Source organism: Miniopterus schreibersii, assembly GCF_964146895.1.
Source record: "Miniopterus schreibersii genome assembly, chromosome: 19".
NCBI classification, from domain to species: domain Eukaryota; kingdom Metazoa; phylum Chordata; class Mammalia; order Chiroptera; family Miniopteridae; genus Miniopterus; species Miniopterus schreibersii.
In genome coordinates, this window is record NC_138119.1 from 12,270,014 (window position 1) to 12,281,531 (window position 11,518).

Below are 11,518 nucleotides of genomic sequence, written 5' to 3' on the forward strand. Positions count from 1 at the left end.
ATTGGGTTCTAATTTTAAAAGTGGAAAACCAAGTATGTGATTTCTATGAAAAAAATATTGTTAAAGGAGGTCAGAATCCAAGTCTTCTGCCTTCCCTTAAGATGCAGTTTATCCACATGATATCTCTTGACCTTCTTACATAAATCAACTAAATTCAATTAAAAAAATTATAAATCACTTACGTTAGCATAGAATTCATCATTTTCAGCAGATAGGACCACCTCTCTTAAGTCTTTACTGATCCCTGGCACTCTGGAAAGATCAATCCGATTGTTGTTTATGCCCAGTAGTTCATGGACCATGGCCTGATATGTCCACTAAATAAAGAATTATGACAAAAAATTTGGTAACTGACAAAACATGGAAATAGTACATGTTCAGGAACACAAATAAAAACTAATAACATTCTTAGTAACTAGTCTTCTTAACATGGAGATTCTCTATTTAGTTCAAATTTTATTAATACTTTGTGCTATACCAAACATTAAGATTGTTATTTTAATTGGTTAAACATCCAAAAGTCAAAATACTTTTAGATTTCACACTTTAGAAGGGCAGCAAGATTAATATTCCTGATTAAAAGAAAACAAATTAGATCCATCATTAGTTCCAATTTTGGCCTGTGAATTGAGTATATTTTTGGCTTCACAGATAGGGCTATATTGGTACTGCAGTTACAAGCTGTACCATTTCCTGTACGCTTCTGTGGCTTTCTGCAGCATGAGAAGTGTGTTCTTGCAGATCTGAGTGATGCTATATTTATCTTGGGAACACTAATATTATCAGAAAAGGCCTTGTAAGTTGATGAAAACACACATATTCAGAAGCTTTGTATTTTTACTTAATATGAACTGTGAAGAAGGGTTGTTTTCCAGTCTTACAAATGTGAACTTATTTGATAAAACTGGAAAGGAGAACCCCCAAATTTTGCCTTCTCACCATTTATGGAGAATGGGTTACTTTTAATCATAGACCCATTGAACAAAACTTAAGCATTTTCCAGCAATTACTCTCTAAATCTAGACTCTAATGCTAGAAATATTTATGTATGTATATTTCATCTTTTAAAAAAATCTAGATTAAGAAATAACTTGAGGTTATAAAAAATGTTTTATTTCCTAAAATATTTGTCAAATGAATCCTTGAAGCAGCAAGTTTCATTAGGGCATTTAAAATAAGCACAACAAAATGTTTAATGCTTCCATAGACAACATCCTGTGCATGCTTCTGCCATCAGCACTTGCTCTATAATTATCTGGTTTCTTCTCTCCCCATTGGACCGTGAGTTCTTTGAGAGCAGAGATTGCATCTTTTAACCTTTTATCTCTAGGACTTAATACAGTACCTGGCACATAATAGGTCTTTAGTGAAGTTTGTTGAATAAATGGTTGCTTTTCTTTGGGAAACAGAATTACAGGCAATCATTTCTCTTTCTAAATTTTTTATATTATCGAAATTTCTTTAGTGGGCAAATATTACTTTGAATTTTAGGAATATAAGCCTATCATAGAGGAGTTGCATTCCACAGCCACAGATTTCCCCAGCATTAACATTACTATAAGCTGGGAAGGAACTGAAATATAGACTGTGCCTTTCCCTACAAATTCAAAGTCACTATTAAGAAAGCATCTACTATGTGCAAGGCTCTGTTCTTGCATAAGAACAAATGCTGGTAAGACACAGTCTGCCTTGAAGGAATGTGTAACCTAGGAGAGTGTGAAAACAAAGGTTCAGCAATGGCAAGTGCAGTGCGAGACATAAATGAGAGACACAAAGTTGCCCAGTGATTTTAGGGGGAAAAAGAAGATGTCTGACTAAAAGGTTTCAAGATGCTTTGAGTGATTTTAATACAGAAGAATTTTGATAGGTGAAGTTGGGAAGAGAAGGTATTCCAAACATTCCAGAATTTAGACAGGTCACAACATGATTAAAATGATGGTGAAACCATGTATGGCATATCTGCACAGCTGTGAGCTGTAGGTTTTGTACAAGGTTGGGCCCATATTGTGAAGGCTCTTGAATGTCAAGATCAGGAGTCTATATTCAACTCAGTAAGAAAATGGGAACCAATGAAGATTTTTAAGCCAAGAGTAAACAGGATCAGAACTGTGCTTTGGAAAAATTAATTTAACAACATTGTGTCTGTGAAATACATTAGAGTAGAAATAAATGAAAAGTGGGGATTAAGTAGATGACTATTTTAGTATTCCCACGAGTGATTAGGGTCTGCGCCAAAGGAATGGCAGCAGAATGAAAAAGAGCAGACAGACACTGGAAAAGTAGAATCTACAGAACCTAGAATTTACCCTGATTAGGGGTGGGGGTGGCAGTAGAAAGGGACAGGAAGGATGAGGCAGAAGAAAGAGTCAACGATTACTGTGGCTAGAAGAATAGTGATATCAAAACACCAGGAAATACAAGGCAAAAACAATACTAGCAGAAAATAAGGAGGCAAATAAATGGGCCATGCTGTTCATTTCCACATCTGCATTTTGATGAATAACACTTGAAATTATCCTTATGTTTATGGTAACAAAGGGTTTTGCACCTGGTTTAGCAATGGGGTGATGGCATCATCGCAGCGATCTAAAATAAGTAGCAACGGAGGAACCTCAGTCCGCCGGAATTCAAACAGTTCATATTCTTTAGTTATCACTTGCTGTGGGTGAGAGAGATGGTTTGGTTAACCAATTAGTTGCAAATAGAGGTGATAGAAGTAGGAAATTAATAAATAAAAACCACATTTAAAAAAGTTGTTTGCACCTTCATAGGTCTTCCATAAAAGGGTTCAAAAACTTGACAAAGTTTAGTAGTAGTCTGCTTAAGGGGCTACAATTTGAAATTCTATTTTATAAGTGATTTGATTGGATTAAAAGAAGTTAAATAGCCTGGAAATGTTTCTTAGGTTCCACCTAAGAATTTTAACTTTAATTTGTTGCTTTCTTTTTGTTGTTGTTGTTGATTTCAGAGAGGAAGGGAGGGAGACAGAAACAGCAAGGATGAGAGAGAGTCATCAATCGCCCCCTACTGGGGACTGAGCCTGCAACTGGGGCATGTGCCTTGACAGGGATCCCATGGGATACAACGGCGATTTCTTGGGTTCCTGGGTCCATGCTCAACCACTGAGTACATAGGCCAGGAATTCTTTTGTGGTTTTGAGTTACAAAGACATACCTCTTTGCCAGTAAATCTAACACATCATCTCCTTGGATAAAATATTCCTTTAGTTTCTGAAATATGATAAGGAAATGAATGGTCTTGATGTTTTGGAACTAGGGCTCGGGAATGCTATACCTTAACACATTCTGCAAGTCTCTTTGCTGCCTCTGATGAAAGCTGATAACGAATCATGGGACATTTCTTCAGGGATAAAAGGAGAGCTGTCAGTCCTTGGGTTGTTCTGGATAGCTGGGCTGGATCCCAATTTCGACCCTTTTTAAATATTCAGAGAAAATATTTAAATTTTTTCTTACTTGCTGAATTAACTCCCACTTGATAAATAAACTTAAAAAAATCCTTCCTTCCATACATACCTGGCAGCAACCCAGAATATTGAGGGAAAACAAATGCGGATTCACAGCAATGTAATCACCATAAAATTCCTGCAAACAAAGCCCCAAGATCAGTCAGTTACTCCATAAACTCTAACTGTATCATGCAGTAACATTTTCATATATGATACAATACTACGCAATATAATCAAATTTGAGGAAATGCAAGTGTAAAAGATACAAAAATTGATGAATTAACAATTAACAAAAGTCAATGTGGAGGAATTAATAAAATAATTATAAAACAGCAGCAATAATAATAAATCTTTTAAAAAAACAACAAAAGTTGTAGAAGTATACGTATTATATTTCCAGAGATCTATATGCACACTAATCAACTAGTAAAAATAAAATGCTACTACAGGGTGTACGTTACACTGAAATGAAAAAGAACTTTGCTTTCCAGCAAATTCGCATGAGGGAGAATTTTTAATTCATTTTTCATCTAGAACATCCTTTTGAATATCCAAACCTTGTTTATTTGTCATCCTGAAGACAATATTCTTTAATTAGGTGATAAACGTATTCAAACGTTGGTGATAAATGTATTGGAGAACACTAAACTAAGGAGAGGGTAACATGGTATGTTCTAATGTGATGTATTATACAGCATGCAGAATAAATATTTAGGAGTTTCCAAGTTTTAACCTAAAGACAAATGTCTGCTGGTTATTCCCAAAGCAAGATAACCACAAACAGAACTTTAACAAACCTCACTCACATCCTTTCCTTCCTATTATCTCTCAATTAGACATGGTTCTAATAGATGAACATTCTTATAGGGTGGCTCATAAAACTATCATAGGACATAGCTGACTCTGTCTCCAACCCTGAGAAACTCATGCTACCAGTAGTAGGATCCAGTACCAGTCCAATCTCCTTATTTCCACGGACTCCTTTAATTCTGTTCCTATCCAATTTGATATCTCTTCCAAACTTTCTAAATGTAAGTAGAGTTTGGGCAATGCACATGTATGTGTCTGATGAGTAGCTGCCATTCTTTGATACAGCATTTTCCCTATTTTTAGACTCAAATCTTTAAAAAGGGCCAATATAAGAGATGAGTTAGAGGACCAATATGTTTACCTGAACCTCAGCCACAACTTCCTGTTCATCAGCTTCAGCTAATGACTTCACATCACTCTTGCTGATCACATTACTGAAATCTGAAACAGACATGTGAGTTGTTGACTAAAAGGAGATCAACTTGCTGCAATTAGACATAAATGGGCCTGACAGTTAAAGCCTAATGACCACGGGAAGTTTAATATATATTGTAGTATATGTCAAAGTTGAAATCCTTCAAAATGGAATGAGCAACACAAAGATGTTTAAATCCATAAATTCATAATGATAGATTTTTTTAAGGACGACCATTGTAGGCATTGGAGGATGCTAGGGAACCAAGTCTTATACTGAAAATAGCAAATACAGGGAAAGAAGCAAACTTTTATCCTTTTATATACAAACTGTACCATCAGATAACCAAATAGTAGATGAGGGGAAACTTCTCTTTATAGAAATATCCCAGCTAAAAAATAAAGAAGGGATGATAATGATAGAATTAAAACATTTTTTTCAACCCCTAATGAATCAATGAATGGACCTAGGCATTGAGCATCAACCGCTGCTGATATTACAGTAAGAGACGATCAATGGAAGCACACAATACTACCTATGAAGTATTCTTGCCAAAAAGAAATCAAATCTGAATCTAATTAATCCTCTATATCCAGGTACCAACTTATAGAAACTGGAGGGTAGAAGAACACTTTAAACTGCAAAGAACATGTTAAACTACCCCACGGGGATGCAATCAGCAAGATCCAGGTTATAGGAAACTTTAAGAGAACAATCTGGTTTCTTTAATAAATAAGTTGCACAGGAGAGATACCAAGAGAAGAGCAAAGAAACTTAAACAACATATCAACCAATAGCAATGTATGGACCTTATTATGATCTTGATCAAAACAAACCGTGGGGGGGAAAAGAAAAAAAAAAAAAAAAGAGAGAAAATGAGAGTAAATACTCACTGAATGAGTATTTAAAACACAGAAATTATTTTTTATTATTTGGGTGTAATAATAGTATTTTTAAAAACAAGTCCTTGTCTTTTAGAGACGCATACTGAAATACTATGGATAAAATCATAAGATGTCCTGGATTTCCTTCAAAATAATATTGGTGGGGAAGTAGGTGGCAGTATGACTAAAACAAGATTGGCCATAGCACAGTAATTATTGAAATTAGGTAATGGGTACATTGGAATTTATTATACTATTTTGTCTACTTTTATATACACTTTGAAAGGAGCCTGTTATACAAGATATTCAGTAGACATAAAAATATACAAAAATAAAATTATAAAAAAATAATATGAGCAGAAGGCAAGTTTAGTGCTAAAACAAATTGTACTGAAAGTTCATAATGAATAAAATTACTATATAGAAACACATTTTAGTTTATTTCAATCTAAGTAACTAAATAAAATTGTGAAATTGATTGCTTCACCCAAGAAATTTCAAGTCTATTTTTCATAGGTTTTAGTGCTAACCACTTTAATATATGTATATATATTATTTTTCTTTTCTTCATAGATTTATAGCTCAAATCAAACAATCTTTAGAACCAGAAGAGTAAATATTAGATTTATTATTCATTATTAATCTTAATTGCTGCATCAAATAACTCTCTTTAGAGGAAAAAGGAGCCTTTTTACCTCATGACCTATTCAACTTTTAGCTACAAGACACAGCAAAAGAGTGATTCTGTTAGATGTTCACTTACATTTAAATTTGGCAGCACAGGGAGTCAATCTCTCTGTCTATCAATCATCTATCTATCTATCTATCTATCCATCCATCCATCCATCCATCTATCTATCTAATCTATCATCACTGAGTGCAAAAGTATCTTCCGAAGTACCTAACTTGTGATAAGACTAAAAAATACTGGAATGACTACACATTTATCAGAATGGCTAAAATAAAAAATAGGGACAACACCAAATGCCTGTGAGAATACAAAGAAACTGGATCACCTGTACATTGCCAGTGGAAATGTAAAATGGTATAGTTACTTGAGAAAACATTTGACAGTTTCTTAAAACACTAAACATGCAACTACCACATAACCCAGCAATTGCTCTCTTGGTTCATTATTTATTATGGAGAAATGAAGACTTATGTTCACACAAACGCCTGAACACAAATGTTTTTAACAGCTTTATTTGTAGCAGCCTGAACTGGAAACAACTCAGATGTCCTTCAAGACGTGAAGAGTTAAACAAAGTGTGGTACATCTATACCACAGAATACTACTCAGTAATAAAAAGGAATGAACTATTCATAGATGGAACAACTTGGATTAATCTCTAAAGAATTATGCTGAGTTAAAAAAAAATCCCAAAAGGTTATATACTATATGATTCCATTTATATAACCTTCTTGAAATGACAAAATTATAGAAATGGAAAACAGATTGTGGTTGCCAGGGTTTAATGAGGGGTATGGGGTGGAAAGGAAATGGATGTGGCGAAAAAAAGGACAACACAAGGGATCTTTATGGAGATGGAAATGTTTTGTATCCTGACTGCATCAATGTCAATATTCTGGATGTGATACTGTACTATAGCTACATAAGATGCCACACTGGGGGAAATTGGGCAAAGGATATATGTGAATCTACAATTCTCTCAAAATAAAATGCTTCATTAAAAAACACACCCATGACTATTAGCCAAAACAAACCAACCAACCAACAAACCAAAACAAAACTAGGAATATTGAAACTAATAAAACTGCCTATTTTTACTTCTTGGGGTTGTTGTAAGGGCAAATGAAATAATATATAAGAAAGTTCTTTATAAAATTCAAAGTCTTATCACAAGTGTTAACTTTTGGAACCATCATTAATTGTAGTATATGCTGAAGAAAGTATGTATGTTGTAGACTACAGTTTTAAACCCTAAAACTCCAAAGCCTTCAAGTAAGCTTTAAAAGTTCTCAAATGCCCTACATATTGAGTGTTAAGTTTTGTCCTTGGTTTTAGAAATGGCACCAAATAAACTATGCTAACCTATAAAGATCAATAATGACATCTAGAGGAGAATGGATGTAACTGCCAAAACAGAATGTATTATATTAAAAACACACATCCATATAATTGTATAGAAACCACAAAACTAGTTTGTTTCCAGGCCTCTGTTCCCCTATCCCACTACCCTTCCTCCCCCAAGTGAGGCATGTAAGAGATATCTACCTGATGAATTGTACTTTCAAGTACTATATAAAGTAGCAAAGAGAAGTGAAATGTTTTTACCTGGTATGCAAAGTAAATCTCTGCCTGTCCAACAAACTCAAGTACAGTCTCCCTCCAAGTAAATAAATCAGTTTCTATGCCTCAGTTCATTAAAGTGTAAAACAGGAACAAGAATACACTTTGCGAAAGTTGGCTACTTACGACTTTTGCCTTACAAAGAATTTTGAAAGGCAAAGTTAAATAAAAAAATGTTTTACCTAAGCGATTAATGATGAATGGAAATCACATTTAGCTTTCTGAAAGAGAATGTTGGTTACAAGACATTTAAAACTTTGAAAGGACATTTAAAAAACTAGACTCTTTTAGTCGTGGATTCAATTAACTTATTGATTGTACAAAGCGCCCAACAGAACATACTAGCTAGGATATAGTTACATGATTAAATAGGTGAAATAACATACTTACAAATAAAATATATACTGTATTTGGGTCTTCGGAGCTCCTGAATCAGATAATCCACATTCTCCTAGAAAAGAACAAACAAGCAAATAAAATATGAGAATTGCTTAAGTGAAAAAGTAATGTCATCCATTGATATATTTAAGTATTTACTGAGAGTCTACTGTGTGCTAAGGTCTAGATTAAGTATGTGTATGTTGGGATGGTGAGGACTGGGGATGAAAAAGAAATTAAATATAATGAGCAAGAATCATATGGAATATTAACTAGCTGTGGTACGTTGGCTAAATTAAGATTAAAAATACATAAAGAACACAGATGTTGAAATACAACATAAAATTGATAATTCTTCAAATCTGCCTCAAGCTGCCTATTAATTGTATTCATCTGATCAAAATAATTATATAGAATATCAAAATATGTCTAGGCCTTTTAAAACCAACAGTCAAGATAAAATATAGTTAATTATATTCACTTTGGCTTTTAACTTATTGGGAACTAAGACTGCACAACTGCAACGTATTTGCAAACAGCAGGCCAAGACTTTTTTATAATTACATAATTTTAAAGTAATATATAAAATTTAGAAGTAAAACAGTTGATTTTTATATGGCCAAAACATAAGAATTCTGGTTATATAAGATTATAATGCAGGCCTTATCTATTTTTGATACTATAACACAGGGTTAAATTTGGTCCCCAAACTATACATGACATAAAATATCATTTTTGAATGTTAGAAAAATAATTGCCTTACAGAATTAAAAGTAATGGAAGCAATGCACATTGCTTGTTAAATAGGTTTTGACCTGGTCAGCAAGGCCATGGAAGATTTGCTTGCAGAGAAGAAGTTCCAGACAGAGAAAAAGCCTGTGCAAAGGTCCTGTGGCATGATGGAATATAGTGGACTGAAACACTAATGTGGCTAAGAGCAAAAGGGGGAATGGTTTGAAATGAGGCTGTAGAAATGATAGGAAATAGACCACACAGGGCCTTGCAGGCCACAATTAAAGAGTTTTATATGTATCATAGAAGTAATGAGAAATTCAAGGATTCCAAGCAGGGGTAAAATGATCAGATTTGTATTTTAGAAAATACATAATGTACAAGCATGGTAAAAGAGTGCACTGGAACTGAAGAACAGTAATATAAAGAGAATATACAGAATTAAATAGTTCAGGATTTTTAAAGGAGGGCTGAAGCAAGATTTAGATGTTGGACAAAAACTGATGGAAGGTTAAAGAACCTCTAATTAGGGGAAGAGAACAAATAGAGGAAAGGAATGAGAATACAGAGGGATCCTAAAGAGATCTAGTTGGCTGTAGTGGGCGAGCAGAGGTAGGACACTGGAGTTTGGATACATAAGGGCATACCAGACCAGCTAAAGGAGTTCTTTGAGGGCTAGGCTACTAAGTATAGACTTAATTGTGGAAATAAAATTGAGCCATTACATGTTTCTGAGCATAGATGTGCATAAAATGATAAAAACTCAAGACAATGATATAAGGATATAAGATTAAGTGGCAATGATGTTCAGTGTGAGGAGGTAAATCCAGGAATAAAGTAATGTAGGTCTCTGTTAGAATAGTTAGTGGCTTTGGAAGTAGCTGAGAACCTAAAAGACATTTTGAAGAAAAAACTGGCTGTAAGGAGTAAACTGCAATATGAGAAGGAGGAGGGCCAAGATTATAACTCTGACAAACAAGGATAATTATGATGCCACAAATGACGACAATACAAATTTATTTTGCCTTCTTAATGCTTTCAGATCACAGTGTTCTGTATTTGCCTGGGCGGATGGCAGTTCGGTTTACGTAGTACCTTCGTAGGTCGAAGAAAACAAATTGCTTTAAGGTGTTTCATGATCTCCCGATTTAGAGAATCAATGCGTTCAAAAAGGTACACTTCCTTCTGAAGAATCTCCGATTGTGTGTATACCATACTCACTATCCCAGTCTGTAAAAAAAAAAGAATTACTAATATTATGAAGGTCCAGAATAATAACAAGCAACAATACCTGACTTAAAAATTTTTTTTCATTAATACTTAGCTGGATATCTTAAATACTAACATATGTAATAACATTTACTGAACATCTTAAACATGTAGGTAATGTACCAGAATGCTCTCTCTAAACATGGACAATCCATACCTCCCCCCCATTTGTCTATCATCTTAAAGAGTTTTTTTAAAAATTCTGTGATCAACAAATAATAGCCTGTCATCTCAGCTTAAGCCCCAACAGCTTCACTTTAAAAATACAATGTTGAGTAGAAATCATCTCAGTCTTCCAGGTGCTCTGTCTCACATACTTCTTGGCAGAAACATTCAGAAAAGGATTTCTGATTCTAATAAATTGTCCCGGGTACAAGAAAAAAATCTCTGGCAGTGGTTAAAGCCATTTAGTCTGAAAAGCTACTGGGCAAGCTTTATACAACCTTTCAGTTCCATACAGAACTGACCCTCACTTAGAAACCTTTAATTAAATACTAAATCCTACAGTGGAACGTGACCGCCTATTGTAAGGGAGGGAGGGCTCCCTCCCGAACACCGAGCAGAAGCAAACTCACCGTCTCTTTATCCATGAGAAGCACTTTCATACCCGGTCCGCTGTCCTCTATCATTTTGGAAATGTACTGCTTCACAGCAAAAACCACGTTCATGGTGGCGAAGTGACAGGTTAGCTCCACAGCCCTTCCCGCCCCCTTTTCCTGGCTAAATGAAGCCCCGGCCTCTGGGCCGGGTCTCGGCGCTTCCTCCCCGCGCAGCCTCGGCTTCCGGAAGTCCGGGCGGCCGCGCTGCTGGGAGCTGTAGTTCCGCGGCGCTGGCCGAAGGCCGGGCCTCCCCGCGGGGTGGAGAACCGACCCGGGCCGCCCGGGCCGCCCCGACCGGACTGTGGACCACCTCCAGCCTGAAGGTGTGAGAGCCGGACTCCCAGGCCCCTCCCGGCCCTCGGGCCTGAAGCCCGTGCTGCTGGCTGGGGCCGAGGCGGCGCCTCGCGGTGTGAGGGAACTTGGCACAGGGCTGGCTCCGAGGCAAGAACCGAGTGTGGCGGTGGTGACTCTGTGCCATTAACTAACGCTTTCTTGGGTAAGGGGGGAGAGGTGGCCTTAAGCTCCCGGCCGCTCGGGACTCGGAGGGACGGCGCCTGGTAAATCCCACAAAAGCGGTACTTGTTATGAAATGGCCGAGACTCGCGTCGCTGGGTCGCGAACAAGGCGAGGACGGTGTCCCAGCAGAGTGAGGCC

At 36.2% G+C, this 11,518-nt stretch overlaps 1 protein-coding gene across 1 annotated transcript in view; it reads right to left on the reverse strand.

Annotated features, from left to right (window-relative positions):
• VPS45 (vacuolar protein sorting 45 homolog) overlaps window positions 1–11,015 on the reverse strand; it is a 41,664-nt gene extending 30,649 nt beyond the window's left edge. The window contains exons 1-8 of the mRNA XM_081121161.1: window positions 10,841–11,015; window positions 10,092–10,226; window positions 8,277–8,337; window positions 4,638–4,717; window positions 3,534–3,602; window positions 3,295–3,432; window positions 2,549–2,659; window positions 183–317 (exon numbers count right to left, since the gene is read on the reverse strand). Coding sequence (XP_080977287.1) covers window positions 183–317; window positions 2,549–2,659; window positions 3,295–3,432; window positions 3,534–3,602; window positions 4,638–4,717; window positions 8,277–8,337; window positions 10,092–10,226; window positions 10,841–10,933 — 822 coding nt within the window. The 5' untranslated portion in view covers window positions 10,934–11,015. The remainder of the gene's footprint in view (window positions 1–182; window positions 318–2,548; window positions 2,660–3,294; window positions 3,433–3,533; window positions 3,603–4,637; window positions 4,718–8,276; window positions 8,338–10,091; window positions 10,227–10,840) is intronic.
• Between the last annotated feature and the right edge of the window lie 503 nt (window positions 11,016–11,518).